Source organism: Ornithorhynchus anatinus, chromosome 8 (genome assembly GCF_004115215.2).
Source record: "Ornithorhynchus anatinus isolate Pmale09 chromosome 8, mOrnAna1.pri.v4, whole genome shotgun sequence".
Lineage (NCBI taxonomy): Eukaryota > Metazoa > Chordata > Mammalia > Monotremata > Ornithorhynchidae > Ornithorhynchus > Ornithorhynchus anatinus.
This window is the reverse complement of record NC_041735.1, coordinates 62,449,568-62,467,304: the sequence shown is the minus strand read 5'-3', so window position 1 is coordinate 62,467,304 and position 17,737 is coordinate 62,449,568. Positions and strand designations below refer to the sequence as shown.

At 43.0% G+C, this 17,737-nt stretch overlaps 1 protein-coding gene across 1 annotated transcript in view; it reads left to right on the top strand.

The window, feature by feature from the left end:
- The window catches only part of AHR (aryl hydrocarbon receptor), a 74,221-nt gene that overhangs the window by 34,081 nt on the left and 22,403 nt on the right, over positions 1-17,737 (top strand). Inside the window, exons 3-5 of the mRNA XM_029070839.2 lie at positions 10,052-10,164; positions 14,294-14,383; positions 17,462-17,585. Coding sequence (XP_028926672.1) covers positions 10,052-10,164; positions 14,294-14,383; positions 17,462-17,585 — 327 coding nt within the window. The remainder of the gene's footprint in view (positions 1-10,051; positions 10,165-14,293; positions 14,384-17,461; positions 17,586-17,737) is intronic.

Genomic DNA, 17,737 nt, shown 5'->3' with positions numbered 1-17,737 from the left:
CTCTTTCCACTACGCCATGACAGAATGGAAAAGGACAACAACAACAAAAAAAATTCCCCACACCAACAAGAACTGTAAGAAGCAGCACGGTGTAATGGATAGAGCACGGGCCTGGGAGTCATAAGGTCACGGTTTCTAATTCCGGCCCCACCACTTGCCTGCTGAGTGACCTTGGATAAGTTACTTCTCTTCTCTGGGCTTCAGTTACCTCATCTGTAAAACGGGGATTGAGACTGTGAGCCCCAGATGGGAGAGGGACCGGGGCCAAGCCGAATTGCTCGTATCTTCCCCAGGACTTAGTACAGCGCTTTGCCCACTGTAAGCGCTCAGTAAATATGATTGAATATTTTTACTTCTGGGGAGGAATAGATCTCAGGCCTCTGGCCATTCTGGGCAGGGCTGCCCTGGGTCCAAACTGCTTGTTCCTCCTGTGCCCATCTGCCTGACACATGGTATAGGTAAAGCTGCCTGCCGGCTGTCCCCCATTATAAAGGGATCAGGCCACCCCTTCTTTCCTCCCCATCCATCCTTACCAGCCAATCTCCTCAGACCTTGGAGATCCAAACTCCAAATAAGTGGTATTTGCTAAGCACTATGTGCAAAGCACGATTAGTTAGAAGCTAATCAGGTTGGGCACAGTCCCTGTCCCACATGGGGCTCACAGTCTTAAATCCCATTTTACAGAGGAGGTAACTGAGGTATAGAGAAGGTAAGTGACTTGCCCAAGGTCACACAGCAGGCAAATGGTGGAGCCGGGACTAGAACCCAGGTCCTTCCGAGTCCCAGGCCCATGCTCTATCCATTAGGCTAAACTGCTTCTATAATTAAAGCTGATGTTCTGTATTTCGTGTTTTCACATTAATACCCACAGACCGCACATTTTTTCATTGTTTCATAACGTCAACAGTCGAACACTGCCTCCTGAATGTAAAGTGCATATTGATGATCTTTGGCTTCCAAATATGCTTCTTTTAGAATCAAACCCGCTTTGTACTTGGAGTTGGTAACAATTAGTCATTTAATCAAGAACTACCCTTTAACGAGTTTACGCACCGTCAGCTCCACAGCACTTGTGGACGAATCTGGAATTTCTTTTAATGTATGGCTCCCCTCTTGTGTGAAAGTCCCTTGTGGGTAGGGAATTTGTCCACTGAGTCTGTTGTATTCTCCCAAGCACATAGCACAGTCCTGCACACAGTAAGTCCTTAGTAAATACCACTGATTGTTGGATTGAACTAACCTCTCTGAGGAGTATTTTGGATAGCGTTGAACTATTGACTCTACTTGAGGGGTTATGAAATAACCTGAAGTTGACTTAATAAACTTTGTCCTGTTTTCCTCAATTTGGAGATCTTTGCCAAAAATTTATATAAACCAGTCCACAAGTTCTTTAAGCTGAGATCCAGTGGTGTGTAAGGTTGGTGCTAAAAATGACATTATCCTGGTGTATATAATTATACGAAGAAAAAGGTCCTAAAAATTGCTTTTGTCCTCACAACTCCATTTCTTGTTTAGTAGCATACCCATTAAAATGTAAGAAAATCCCTGTAAAAAAAACCATATTTTTTGGATCCATGATCAGAGAATCGACATGACTTAGTGGAAAGAGCACAGGTTTGGGAGTCAGAGGACATGGGTTCTAATCCTGACTCCAACACTTGTCTGCTGTTTGACCATGGCAAGTCACTTCACTTCTCTGGGCGTCAGTTCCCTCATCTACAAAATGGGGATTAAGACTGTGAGCCCCACCGAGGGCAACCTGATTACCTTGTATCTACCCCAGTGCTTAGAACATTGCTTGGCACATAGTAAATGCTTAACAGACATTATTATTACATATACTGCCTTTCATTTTGCGTGAATCTGAAAGGATGGGAGTGCAAGCTATTTTCTTCTCCTCTTCTCCCCTCAACAAAAATGATGCTCCAGAGCTGTCACAACCCAGCTGGACAATTGGATGTTGAACAGAGTCCCTGGGAATTGATTTAATGCAATGTCACAGACATACCTAAGTGCTTAGTACAGTGCTCTGCACACAGTAAGGGCTCGATAAATACGATTGAATGAATGCATGCACATGTGCACACATATATATGTGTACCAAAATAAAATCTAGACACAAATCAGTGGCATTTGATAATTTATTGAGTGCAGAGCACTGTACTAAGGGCTTGGGAGAGTACATCAGAGTTGGAAGACATGTTCCCTGCCCACAAGGAGCTTACGATCTAGTTCCCTCTTTGGACTGTGATTGGCAGATAGATATTAGAGTGAAACATGCAACATTTGTGACTTCAGAGCTAGTGTAAGAAACACCGTTGAAAGTTCTACCTGTCAGAATCCAACAAAACCACAGATCAGGTTCAGCATAGCTTTGTGCTGTTCCTGGAATAACAGTGAACCTAAAGAGGTTTGGTTTCTTGTAAGCCTCATTGAAATGAAGAATCCAAATGCTTTCCTTTTGGCACACGTTATTTTCCCTAAGCTTCTTCTCTTGAAAGCCGTCAGTTTGGATATTTTTTTCTAATCCAAGACAGAGTCAAATAATCATTACCTACATCCATCTAATAGGTGAGAGTTTGCTTAACTTGGACCGTCTCCACAGACCTGTTCTTCAGGGAGCAACGAGCAATACAGTCAGCAAAACAATTTAACTGTGAAAAAGCGAGGACAAAATCCCAAACTGAATTAAGCAGATCTTTCTCACATGGAGAGGCCAAACCCCAAGCGCACGGCCGGAGCATCAGAGCAGGGTTTATGAAGGCAAGAGAGGCGACGTGGATAGAGCACGGGTCTGGGAGTCGGAAGGACCTGGGTTCTAGTCCCGGCTCGGCCACTTGCCTGCTGTGTGACCGTGTTTGAGTCACTTCACTTCTCTGTGCCTCAGTTACCTCATCTGTAAAATGGGAATGAAGACGGGGGGCTTCGTGTAGGACAGGGATTGTATCCAAGCTGACTGTCTTTTTTTCTACCCCAGCACTTAGAACACTGCCTGGCATGTAGTAAACGCTTAACAAATGCCATGGGGGAAAAAATGTGGTTCTTTCAGAAACCTGGCCATCCACAGGCGCTCTCTGTCAAATAAGGAGGGTAGTTGAGATCCCTGAACTTCTTGTAGCTCTTTACCAACAGTCATTCAGGAAGCAGCGTGGCTCAGTGGAAAAGAGCCTGGGCTTCGGAGTCAGAGGTCATGAGTTCGATTCCCGGATCTGCCATTTGTCAGCTGTGTGACTGTGGGCAAGTCACTTAACTTCTCTGTGCCTCAGTTACCTCATCTGTAAAATGGGGATTAACTGTGAGCCTCACGTGGGACAACCTGGTTACCCTGTATCTACCCCAGCGCTTAGAACAGTGCTCCGCACATAGTAAGCGCTTAACAAATACCAACATTAAGAGTAATGTCTTAAGTGTCTTCATTGTGCTAAGCACTGTCCCGAGCCTATTTTGTGCCTTTGTATTGGGTTTAAATGTTTCATCACTCCAGTTGTGTCTGTCTCCAATCCCATCTTCCCTACCCGAGATTTTGAGCCCCATGAGGGCCAGGAACCGTGACTAATTCCCCCCTGTATTTTCTCTCCTAGCATTTAGTGCAGTGCTATGCACACAGTGGGCATTTAGTAAATACTACTGCTATTACTACCACCTAGCACTGCGAAAATAAAAAAGATGAGAAATAGAAAAGGCCCCTTAGGTCTTATAAGCTAAATGTGATGGGCGTGCATATGGGGGGACAGATATGAGAAGCAGCGTGGCTTAGTGGAAAGAGCCGGGCTTGGGAGTCAGAGGACGTGGGTTCTAATCCCGGCTCCACCACTTGTCATCTCTAGGTGACCTTGGGCAAAAATCACTTAACTTCTCTGTGCCTCAGTGACCTCAACTGTAAAATGGGGTTGAAGACTGTGAGCCCCATGTGGGACAACCTGATTACCTTGCATCTATCCCAGCACTTAGAACAGTGCCTGGCACATGGTAAGCTCTTAACAAATACCACTATTATTATTACTGTTGTTATACATTACTGAAACTAGAAATAATGGAAACAGGGCATTCTAAAAAGACATGGGCAATGATAGATTTCAAACATTATGGCTCAAGGAACAGAGTTTCAGGTCACCACGTCGGCAGGGCTTAACAGAGTCAAAGAGTCACGGGAGCTACAGGCTTCATAATGTTCTAATGGTCGAGAAGGTGTTACCCTACCATGTTATCGCAAAATAGCACGAAAGCTCTTTGAGGGCAGGGACAATGCGTACCAATTCTGTTGTACTCTCCCAAACACTTAGTACCAGGCTCTGCACCCAGTAAGATCTCAATAAATACCATCGATTGATTGACGGGAGCTCCTGGAGAATATCCCCCAGCCACATCCTCATTTTTCTTTGGTTTTATGTTTTCATAATTTCATGTTTTTGTTTTGCTTTCCTTTTCCTTTTTCTATTGTTTTATGGTTTTAGTCTAAGTCATTCTGTTCTTGAACACTAGAACTATGTCGAGTTGGATACAGTCCCTTTACGACATAGGGCTCACAGTCATTCATTCATTCAATCATATTTATTGATCGCTTACTGTGTGGAAAGCACTGTTCTGAGCACTTGGGGGTGTACAATATAACAATATAACACACATATTCCCTGCCTGCAGTGAACTTAAAGTCTAGAGGGGGAGGCAGACATTAATATAGATAAATAAATAAATTACAGATATATACAACTATATACATATGTGCTGGGGGATGGAAGAGAGGATGAATGAAAGAGCAAGAGCGGTGCAGAAGGGAGTTGGAGAAGAGAGGAGGGCTTAGGGAAGGCTTCTTGGAGGAGATGTCTTAATCAGTATTTTACAGATGAGATAAGTGAGGCACCGAGAAGTGAAGCGACTTACCCAAGGTCACTTGCCCAAGGCAGAGCCGGGACTAGAACCCAAGTCCTTCTGATTCTCGGGCCCGTTCTCTATTCACTAGGCGACGTGGCTTAATTCTTTTGACATCACATTCTATTCAGATAGATGCTTGATGTCAAAGGAACTTTCTGATTTTTTTTTAACTAATGTTCTATTAAAAACATGTATTAAAAATGTGTTTTGTGAGAGAGTAGAGCATATGACATTTCCTGCAATTGTCACTATGTATCCTTGTTTGTGCTCCCACCAGAATTAAGATTTAATAATCAAATGCATGATAATACATTTTGCTTCATTTGATTAAGGCTAGTTTTAATGCGTGCATTATAGCCTAATTTTTTTAGGGGAGGCGAGGTGGTATTCCTTTTGATAGGAAGTGGAAAGAGCAATTTGTAATATTACAGTACTCTGCCAATAATTAGGTTAGAACAAAGCTAAAATTGCAGTAATGGGGAAAATGAGGAACTACATGGGTCTCCTTTTGCTTTTTCTAAAAGGAATTCATTCATGCTTTCTAAAGATTGAAGATATCAAGCCACTTCAACCCATTTTAGAAGTTACAGAAAATTACATGGGTCACCTCCAAACTGTTGCCCTCACATACCACAGTGGAGTGTAAATTATCAAGACTATTTTTGTGCAGTAAATGTACTGTATGAGTTTTTAATCATCAAGAGTGACATCAGAATCAAATACGGGCATAGTAATGTGTACTGGATTAGAAAACCCCCTAAGGGGCTTTCAGGCTCTTTTCACTTCACTCATAATTACCAAATGATAAACTCAGAATGTGGTATTATTCATTTGCTTTGAAGTTCAGAAAAAAACTACAATCTTATGATAGGCTCAAAATCCTCCTACAGACATTCTTCATTATCTAGTCCTGTGCTAATGGAAGAGAGGAGTGGCATATGTAATCTAAAAGAACTATTAAAGTGAAACAGGAAAGGCATCTCATGTCTACGTAGGCAGTGGTCAGAGGGGAGACTTCTGACATTTGACAAGATAGTTGGGGGAACGTAGCCCGGTGAATCCGCTGGTGCAAACTGTGTGTGCTGCAGTGTGGTAAAAGCCAGGGGAAGAGAAGGAAGCCCGCCTCATGACTGGTATGAAGCTAGCCTGGATGGCAACAATAATAATAATAATAATAATGATAATCATGGTATTTGTCAAGTGCTTACTATGTGCAAAGTACCATTCTAAGCGCTGAGGTTGATACAAGGTAATCAGGTTGACCCACATGGGGCTCAGTCTTAATCCCCATTTTACAGATGAGGTAACTGAGGCACAGAGAAATTAAGTGACTTGCCCAAAGTCACACGGCTGACAAGTGGCAGAGCCGGGATTAGAAGCCATGACAAGTAGAAGAAAGCGTTGACAGTACTAAGGGGTTTCTCCAATTCACTTTGGGAATTTCCTTTATGTCAATGACAGTCATGAAGAAAGTAATCCCATTGGCAGTCAGAAGGGGAGTGAATCAGTTACAGATGCTTGTGAAAAAAAGGTTGATATTTTGGGACTTGCTGTTAGTGCCACCATGTGCTTCTTGGGACAAAACTGGATGCTAAACAACATTTTGGAATATGCATAAATACGGTGTTCTATTTTTCAAATAGGGAAGACTCTGGTGGAGATGACTATGATAATGTTTTAGATCCTTGATATCAGATTTGTGTGTGTGTGTGTGTGTATTTTTGCCTATCTTTTTTTTTTAAATGAGTAGATATTGTTGGCTTAAACTTTCACGCTTGATGTCAGTCCAGCAGTAAAGTCTTATGAAAAAATCTATTCTGTCTTCTTTGAAGAAGGACAGAGAGAAAAGCACAATTTCTTTTCAAAGTCTCCTTGCTTCAAAATCTTAATTCCTTTTAGCGATCCCCTTGTTCGTCTGGCCCTGCCTCATATAATAGAAAGTAGTACTGGGCCTGAAGACACCTTTTAATTGTGGAGTGTAACTTTTATTAGATTAAATACATTTTTGCCATTTTATAAAAGATTAGCCAGGTAATGTCATTGGAGCATACCCCCACCAGCGTCCTCCTTTTCCTTAATTATGTTACTTGTTAAGCATTTACTTTGTTCCAGGCACTGTTCTAAACATTGGAATGGATACAAGATAATCATTCTAGACAATTCCTGTCCCACACGGGACTCACAATCTAAATCAGAGGGAGGAGAATTTAATCCCCATGTTGTCTTTTCTTGTGCCGTCGAGTCGTTTCCGATCCACAGTGACCCCAAAGTCACATCTCTCCCAGAACGTCCCACTCCATCTGCAGTCATTCTGGTTGTGGATCCATAGAGTTTTCTTGGTAAAATCCAGAAGTGGTTTGCCATTGCTGCCTTCTGCGCAGTATACGAGAGACTCTGCCCTCGATTCTCCCATGCACCCCACCATGGATGAGTTTAGACTTATAACAGGTTGCCTTCCACTGTTATAAACCACTGCCCAAGCTAGGAATGGAATGGGTAAGCCACTGCTTGACTATCCCTCCCATAGCTGAGACTGGTAGAGGACTGGAAACTCTCCAGGTGCCTCCCTGAGAGGGGAATTCCCATGTTACAGATGAGGAAATTGAGGCACAGGATGTTAAGTGACTTGCCCAGGGTCACACCACCAGACCAGTGGTGGAGCCGGGATTAGAACCTAGGTCCTCTGACTCTCACGCCCGTGCTGTTTCCACTAGACTACACCACTTCTTTGTGATCTTCCCCACCCCAGTCTGTTCTTCACTCCGCTGCCCGGCTCATCTTCCTGCAGAAACGTTCTGCAGAACTCCCCTTCTTAAACACCTCCAGTGGTTGCCTATCAACCTCCGCTCCAAACAAAAACTCCTCACTCTAGGCTTCGAGGCTCTCCATCACCTCGCCCCTTCCTACCTCTCCTCCCTTCTCTTTTTCCACCGCCCACCCCGCACGCTCCGCTCCTCTGCCGCCCACCTCCTCACCGTCCCCCGTTCTCGCCTATCCCGCCGTCGACCCCTGGGCCACGTCCTCCCGTGGTCCTGGAACGCCCTCTTTCCTCACCTCCGTCAATCTAATTCTCTTCCCCTCTTCAAATCCATACTTAAAGCTCACCTCCTCCAAGAGACCTTCCCAGACTGAGCTCCCCCCTTTTTCCCTCTGCTCCCTCTACCCCCCCTTTACTTCTCCGCAGCTAAACCCTCTTCTCCCCCCTTTCCCTCTCCTCCTCCCCCTCTTCCGTCCCACCCCCTCAGCACTGTACTCATCCGCTCGACTGTATATATCTTCATCACCCTATTTATTTTGTTTAATGAGATGTACATCACCCTGATTCTATTTATTTGCCATTGTTTTTATGAGACGTTCTTCCCCTTGACTCTATTTATTGCCATTGTTCTCGTCTGCCTGTCTCCCCCGATTAGGCCGTAAGCCCGTCAGAGGGCAGGGACTGTCTCTATCTGTTGCCGATTTGTAAATTCCAATTGCTTAGTACAGTGCTCTGCACATAGTAAGCGCTATTGAATGAATGAATGAATGAATGATCTTCCTTGTAGCCCATCATCTTCCCCAGGTCATCTTTTCACCAGCCATTTACTAGTAGTTTAAGTAGATGGTTGAGAGGCAGCATGGTATAATGGAGAGAGTATTGGACTGGAAAGCCTGAGACCCCGGTTCTAGTTCCAGCTCTTCCACTTGCCTGCTGTGTGACCGGCAGGGTCACTTCACTCCTCTGGGCCTCAGTTTCCTCTTCTGGAATATGGGGATAAAATAAATGGTTTCCTTCCCGGAGAGACTGAGCACTGTGTAGAACAGGACACAGTGTTGTCCTATTCCCCGGTGGTCTAGTGGTTAGGATTCAGCGCTCTCACCGCCACGGCCCAGGTCCGATTCCTGGTCAGGGAAAAAAATTTTAGAGAAGCAACGTGGCTCAGTGGAAAGAGCCTGGGCTTTGGCGTCAGAGGTCATGGGTTTGAATCCCAGTTCTGCCACTTGTCAACTGTGTGACTGTGGGCAAGTCACTACACTTCTCTGGGCCTCAGTTCCCTCATCTGTAAAATGGGGATTAAGACTGTGAGCCCCACGTGGGACAACCTGATTCCCCTGTGTCTACCCCAACGCTTAGAACCACTCTGCACATAGTAAGCGCTTAACAAATACCAACATTATTATTATTAACAGGACTAGTGTCGAATCTGATTTATTTCATGTTTATTTCATATTTATTTGCTTAGTTTGGGACTTGGTCCGTAATAAGTGGTTCATAAATACCATCATTCCATTAGGGAGTTGGGCTATTTATAGCCCTTAAGCTTGATGAGGAGATGAGTTCTTTTACCAGGCCTACTCTGTTGCTCCCACCATAGCCCTTTGCTTCCCAGTCTAAAACATTATGCTAAAGTCTCATCGGCTGGAGAGGTTCTGTTCAGTCCCGAGAGACACAAGAATGCATCCAGGCAAAGCCTAGAATGGGAAGAACAAATCCTCTCATGCCCTAATAAAGGCTCTGACTTCTCTTCTAAACCTGTATTCAAAATCTTCAATGCGATGAAGCCTTGCACATGTGCAGAGTAGTTCTTACCACACTTCCTGATTTGAACTCTTGATTCATAAATTGGGTTTCGCCCTCTGGAAGTAAGGTTCATTTCTGTTTTTATGTTTTAGACATTTTGACAACCTTTAGGCAATTAAATGTAAGACTGAAGGGAAGTACAGTGTGATCGGAAGTTTAAATATAGAAAAGTCTAGAGTTGACTAAATCAAGATTTTACTTCTGACGTGACCAGGACTAAGCGTATAAGGTCATTTTCAAGGGCTGGAGATTGGAGTCTTCCAGTTGCCCAGTACATTACTCTGCCCTTGTAGGGAATGAATGGATGGATGGATGTGTGGATGGATGGACAGAAAGATGGATGGATGACAGATGTTTTAAGCCTAATGATATTTGAAAACTATTTGTGCTGTGGTTGTCCTTGATAAAGTGTAGTCTGTATAAATGTGTATCCATTAAGGATTTGCTCTCATGGTAAATTGTTTCTGCTTAGTCATTTTACCACTGACATCTTCAAAATGCGCAGTAAAATGAAACCTTAAACTTCAAGGGTTTTTTAAGGGTTTTTTTTCATTTAGGTTTTTCCTTTGGTGATGTTTTATGATTATCATGAAAAAATAAATGTTTTTCCCCTTTTAGTGGCATTAAAATCATCCAGTTCTATCCAGTCGGACAAAAATGGCATTAATGATACCTGCAGAACAAAACGGAGGGACAGCCTAAATCTACAAGAAGGAGAACTCTTATTACAGGTAAGGTTTCATCATAGGCTAATACATGCTGAGTAAAAACAGATCAATGGCTTGGATTTCTAGAAAGAAATGCAACTTTTATTTTTCCAAATATTTATAAAAATGTCCTACTCCAGTTTCCTGCACTCATCATTTTAATCACATTCTACCCCACATTCTACTCATCATTCAATCACATTATCTCATTTTTAAACACTTGCATATTTCAATTACCACCCTTACACTGTTCTCTGAATGCCCTATTATTTTCACAATAATAATAATAATTGTGATATTTGTTAAGCACTTACAGTCTGCCGGGCACTGGATTAAGTGCTGGGGTGCGTACAAGCAAGTCAAGTTGGACAGAGTCCCTGTCCCACATAGGGCTCCCAGTCTTGACCCTTATTTTACAGATGAGGTAACTGAGGCACAGAGAAGTGAGGTGGCTCATCCAAGGACCCCCAGAAGCAGCGTGGCTCAGGGGAAAGAGCATGGGCTTTGGAGTCAGAGGTCATGGGTTCGAATCCCAGCTCCGCCACTTGTCAGCTGTGTGACTTTGGGCAAGTCACTTAACTTCTCGGTGCCTCAGTTACCTCATCTGTAAAATGGGGATTAAGACTGTGAGCCCCACATGGGACAACCTGATTCCCCTGTGTCTACCCCAGCGCTTAGAACAGTGCTCGGCACATAGTAAGCGCTTAACAAATACCAACGTTATTATTATTATTAAGTAGCAGAGCCTGGGTTAGAACCCAGGTCCAAGAGTGAGCCTTGAAGGTCTCTCACCATTCCTTCTCAGTCTCTTTCCCAGGCTTCTCCTCTGCCCCCCACCCTCTATCCATAGGAGCCCTTCAAGGCGCAGTCTGGGTCCCTTTCTATTCTCCGTCTATACCCTCTCCCTTGGAAAACTCCCACAGCTTCAACTACCATCTCTTTGCAGATAATTTCTTAGTCTGCATTATCAGCCCTGACCTCTCTCCTTCAGTGCAGTTTCACACTTCCTCCTGCCTTCAGGACATGTCGAACTGGTTGTCCGCCAGTACCTAAAACTTAACATGTCCAAAACAGAACTCATCTTTCTACCCAAACTCTGCCCTCTCCCATCTTTCCCATTACTGCAGACAACCACCACCACCCTTCCTGTCTCACCAGAACATAACATTACCCTAGAGTCATCTCTCTTATTAAACCCATATATTTAATCTGCTACCAAATCCTTTCAGTTCTACCATTACAACATTGCTTAAATCTGCCCTTTCCTCTTCAAACTGCTACTTTGCTAATCCAAGTACTTACTATATACCCCCTTGACTACTGCAGTAGCCTCCTCGCTGACCTTCCTGCCTCTCCCCATTTCTAGTCCATACTTCACTCTGCTGTACAGATCATTTTTCTAAAAAAGTACAATTCTCATCGCCCAACTCTTCAAGAAAATGCAATAATTGCCCAGTCAACTCCTCATCAAACAGAAACTCCTCATCGTAGACTTTAAAGCACTGATTCAGCTTGTCCCCTCCTATCTTATCTAGCTGATTTCCTGCTACAACTAACTCAACCTGCAAATTTTGCTCTTCCAGTGGCAACCTACTTAATGGATCTCAATTTCATCTACCTCTCTACCTCACCTACATCCCCTGGAACTCGCTTCCCCTTCGTAAAGGGAAAGACCACCACTGTCTCTGGCTTCAAAGCCCTAGTATTTGTTGCAGAATTGTACTTTCCAAGCATGTAGTACAGTGCTCTGCACACCATAAGTGCTCAATAAATACAGTTTAATGAATTGAATAGTAAGATCACATCTCCTCCAAGAAGCCTTCCCCCATCTAAGCCCCATTCCCTCTCCCTCCTGCATTGCCTGTGCGCTTGAACCTAATAATTATTATGGCATTTGATGAGCGTTTACTGTGTCCAAACACTATTCTAAGCATTGGGGTAGATATAAGTTAATCAGGTTGGACACAGTCCCTGCACTGGCTAATTAGGATGACGATCAGGTACTAAATTCCCATTTACAGATGAAGAAAGAGAACCACAGAGTGATTAAATAACTTACCCGAGGTCCCACAGCAGGAAAGTGGTGGAGTCAGAATTAGTACCCAGGTCCTCGGACTCCCAGGGTCATGTTCATTCAATTAGACCCTGCGGCTTCTCTTATCTGTTCTCTTTAAATCCTTGATATTCACCCCACCCTCAGCCCCACAACCCCTTTTTTACAAATTCATGATTTAGTTTGATATCTATCTCCCCTGTCTAGACTGTAAACTCCTGGTGGGCCAGGAACATATCTACAAACTGTTGTATTCCACTCCCCCAAGCATTTATGACAGTGCCTTGCACACAGTAAGCACTCAATAAGTACTACTGATTAATTGCTTGATTGATTAAGCTAAAAAAAATCAAATAAAAATCACCTAAAAGGAATTCTATTTACCTAAGTACATAAGACATATCTTACTGTATTAGACAGCCCATGCATTCCAGAGTTCTGCTTCTGATAGTGGCAAGGAGAGATACCTGGGGCCGGTTTGTCGATTGAGTGTTTGGCTAGCAAACTCATGCATAAATACTCAGCATGTATCTGCCCTCTCTGTGCAAGCCTAATAGCATTCTTAACTTTTCTCGCTATATCTCAAGTGCTTCTTTGGCACATTGTAGACCAGTTTGCTTGTTTAATTTTCAAGGTACTGATTCTTTTAAAAAAACAATGTTTTATGTATCTCTAAATGTTATGTTACAGCTCAATCTTTTTCAGCTGTTTAGTCAATTTCATCTCACATTTTTTAACCTTTTTTCTTAGGGTTGGTTTGGTTTACTCTTTCATCATCATCCCAAGCATTTATTGAGTGTCTACTGTGTTGTCACAAGGTGACAACCAAAACCCTTGTTCTCCCAGCCATAGTCATTGAAGGAAAGGTGATGATAGGCCGGGTCCTGTTTCCCTAGAAACTTGAGTGAAAAGCACAGTAACAAAATTAAGTTCATATTAAGAGAATTCTTAATGGCAAAATGGATTGTTTTAGAGTGTAACAGATAAGCACAAATTAGAGCAGTCTAATTTTTGAATTTTAATGAGAACCCTGAAGACATTTGCTGCTCTCAGATTCAACTATTTGCAGGTCACTGTTTGCAGCCTCCCTCTGTTCTGTAACCTCGTTGTAGGCAAGAAATGTGTCTGTTTATTGTTGCATTTTACTCTCCCAACCTCTTAATACAGTGCACACAGTAAGCGCTCAGTAAATACAGTTGAATGAATGAAAGAATATTTGGGCAAATTGATCTTAGGGCCATGCTGAAATGCATCATTTTGGCTTCATCTTCTTCCACCTTCAGTGTCGTGGGGTGGTTTGATAGAAACACCTCCAGGTGGGCACATTTCTTTCACAACTGTGAGATTAAAAAGTAAGGTTATTGCAATAATTTACAATTATCTATAAATCCGTAATAACACCTTGGTTTTCTTCTTGATGCCCACACGCATATCAAACGTTTTAAGAACTATATCACTTTAATGTAATTTGTGAAAACAATAGATTTCTAAACTTTTAAATTTCCTGAAATTGGCACATGGGGTGAAATTCAAATAATAGCAATGAAATAAAAAGGGAAGAGCATGGCTGTTTTCAGCTTTCAGAAGTGTAATTTAGCCAATCTCTTGCTGTCCTGATTTTAGATGGCTTCAAATTTCCCACATCTTGGGGGATTGGGTGAGGGATAAATGCTATGAGGGAAGAGTGACAAGTTTTCATTGTTTAGTGATTATGTCCCTTCTTGCAGCTCTAAGTTTTCCTGTGCATACTGGAAATTCTCCATTTTTACCAGCCAAAGACATTCTGTCCCCAAAATGGCATAATAGAGATTTCTGGTTAATCTTGTCACACTCATGGGGATACAGGTGTTGCACAATTAACTTTGAAGCATTATTTTTTCTGAAAGAATCATGTGAAATAGTATTTGCTTTAAAGATAATGAATATGTCTTAAGAAGAAACTACAAACCACACCAACGTTTAACCACACCCCAGTTGTGAGGACAAATCATTATCTCCTCACAGTTAATCTCTGTTTAAGTTTTATTCTCTTGAATTAAATTTGAATAATCTTTGTCTTTTACTCCACTGATTTGTCTACGTGCCTTTCATTTTCTCTAGGCTTTAAATGGCTTTGTGCTGGTTGTTACAACTGATGCTTTGGTCTTTTATGCATCATCTACTATCCAGGACTACCTTGGCTTCCAACAAGTGGGTGTATTTTACTTTTTCTTATGCTAACTATAGTAATAGTACTAATTACGGTACTGAGTGCTTATTATGTGCCATGAACTGTACCAAGCGCTGGGCTGGATACAAGCAAATTGGGTTGGACACAGTCCCTGTCCCATGTGGGGCTCAGTCTCAATCCCCATTTTACAGATGAGGTAACTGAGGCAAAGAGAAGTGAAGTGACTTGCCCAGGGTCACCCAGCAGGCAAGTGACAGAGCTGGGATTAGAACCCATGACCTGAATCCCAGGCCCGTGCTCTATCCTCTATACTATCAGCATGGCTTAGTAGAAGGATCCGAGGCTTCGGAGACAGAGGTCGTGGGTTCTAATTCAGACTCCTCCATTTGTCTGCCGTGTGACCTTGGGCAAGTCACTTCTCTGTGCCTCAGTTACCTCATCTGTAAACTGGGGATGAAGACTGTGAGACCCATGTGGGACCACCTGATTACTTTGTATCTCCCCCAGTGCTTAGAGCAGTGCTTGGCACACAGTAAGCGCTTAACAAATACCAACATTATTATTATTACTATTATTATGTACTTTGAGTGTACATGAAGGCTTTCTTTCTAATATCGCCTACCCAAATTTGAAAGTGTATTTGTGTAATCCCCTAAATTTCATGCTTTTATACCCTGCTCTGTTTCAGAATGAATATAGAGGTATTGAAGTTTGATGCCTAACAAAATAGGTGTTTTTCCATTGTCTCGTTAGAGAGAGGACACGTTCACACTTTATGTATTTTTCCTGGAACTGGTGTTTTGCAGTCTCTCTGGTTACTGCTCAAGTCACTCTGTTTTGACTTGCGCGTGATTCATGGTGGATGAGTTACCTTCTTCCATATTAAGATTTAATTGGCTAGATCCTGGCAGTGTTATGTGAAAGTTAGTGACTTCAAAAGGTTTATTTATCTCTTTCAAGCCATTAAACAAGTTGGTATTGGGCTGCCAGTTGCCATGCATTCAGAACTTAGATTTCTTTTTCTTTTCAAGAGGCAGGCAAGTGCAAGCCCCCAGGATGAAATTCATACTTCATCTGAAGTAGATGCAGTGTATTTTCTGAAATAAAGTATTCAGACTCCAGGGACAGAGGGGGAGAAAAATGAGGTCTGAAATTCACCACAGCAGCTGGGTAAAACAGTCCCTAAGTCTACAGTCCAGTACAAAAAAACTGACAGGCGCATTCCCTGAACATAACAAGCTTATAGTCTAGATGACTGCTGTTAATTAGGAATGTGCCTGCTAATTCTGTTGTACTGCACTTCTGCGTGAGCTTAGTACAGTGCTCTGCATGTAGTAAGTGCTCAATAAAGACCATTGATTGACTATGTTGGTAGACACATCCCCTACCCACTGCTAAGCACTCAGTTGACAGTGATGGATAAAGTCAGTCCGGTGGCTGTTAAAGGGGACGCTGTCCTTTAAATTTGAGGGAATGGGCCAGCCTGCGTGTCCCCAGGCGTTTCTGTAAAATCCAGTCTGCACCAGCCCCCTTCTCTTTCTCAATTAGCCCATCCTTGGGGGACTGGTAGTGATAATAATAATAATGATAGTGATGGTATTTATTAAGCGCTTACCAAGTGCCAAGCGTTGTTCTAAATGCAATCAGATTGTCCTTTGTGGGGCTCACAGTCTTAATCCCCATTTTACCGATGAGGTAACTGCAGCACAGAAAAGTTAAGCGGCTTGCCTAATGTCACACAGCAGACAGGTAGCAGAGCCGGGATTAGAACCCAAGACCTCTGGTTCCCGAGCCCGTGCTTTTTCCACTAGGCATTAACATACCTGGGTGTTAATCACCCCCTAGCTCTTCATCTCTCCCTCAGACTATAAACTCCTTATGGGTAGGAATGACTCAGTCATATTTATTGAGCGCTTACTGTGTGGAGAGCACTTCATTCAATCATATTTATTGAGCGCTTACTACGTGCAGAGCACCGTACTAAGCGCTTGGAATGTACAGTTCGGGAACAGTTAGAGACAATCCCTGCCCATCAACGGGCTCACTATCTAAATGGGGGAGGCAGACAACAAAACACAACAAGTAGTCAGGCATTCAGTTCCATTAAGCGCTTGGGAAAGCACAAGTACAAATAGCAGACACTCCCTGCTCACAACGAACTTAGAGTCTACGGGGATTGTGTTTACCCACTCTTTTGTATCGTACTCTCCCAAGCACCTCATATAGTCCTTCCTACCCAATAACAGCTCAATAAATACCATCGCTTGCTCGATTTATTGATTGATTGAACGCTGCAAGATAATTAGTTCAGATACAGTCCTTTGCCCACATGGAATTCCCCTCCTGAGCCTTCCTCGACTCCCTAGCAGAAGAGAAATAAGCAGAGGGGAGGGGAAGGAGTAATTATGGTCTTCCCTCTAGACTGTAAGCTTGTTCTGCTTAGAACGCTGCTTGGTGCGTAATAAGCACTTAACAAATACCATCATAATTATTATTATTGTGGGCAGAGAAATAATAATAATAGTGGAGCTTATTAAACACTTACTATGGGCCAAGCACTGTTCTAAGCACTGGAGTAGATACAAGTTAATCGAGTTGGACACAGTCCCTGTCCCACAGTGGGCTCACAGTCTTAGTCCCCATTTTACAGATGAGGTAATTGAGGCCCACAGAAGTGAAGTGACTTGCCCAAGGCCACGGACCAGACATGGCGAAGCTGGGATTAGAACCCAGGTCCCTCCGACTCCCAGGGCCATGTGTCTGTTTATTGTTGGATTCTCCCGAGCGTAGAGTACAGTGTTCCGCACACAGTAAGTGCTCAATAAATACGACTGGAAAAAATAAATTGAGAAATGTCTGTTGGGTTGTTAATGGCCCTCAGACCACAACGCAGAGACCACGTCTCTGAGTTTGGACAGCTCCCTTTAGGCAGTGAAACAAGAGCCTGTCAGAGTTTTCGTTCGTCGATCAGTGGTATTTACTGAGCCCTTACTGTGTGGAGAGGTCTTTACTAAGCCCTTGGGGGAGTCCAGTTTAACAGAGTTGGTAGACACATTCCCTTCCCACAAGACGCTTATTCCTTTTGCTTTCTCTTTCAGTCAGATGTTATTCATCAGAGCGTGTTTGAACTTATCCACACTGAAGACAGGCCTGAATTTCAGCGTCAGCTTCACTGGGCATTAAATCCCGTACAGTATGCGGACCCGGGGCAAAGACTGCCAGGTAAGATGACTTAACCAACCTGTTTTTTGTTCTTTTGATGGGATGAGGGTTATTTCATTTCATTATTGTTTGATTTTGAAAAAAAAAAAAAGAGGCAGAAACTAGAAATGTTGGCTTGTTAAAAGAAAATATGCTTATGGTGTTTGGATAAA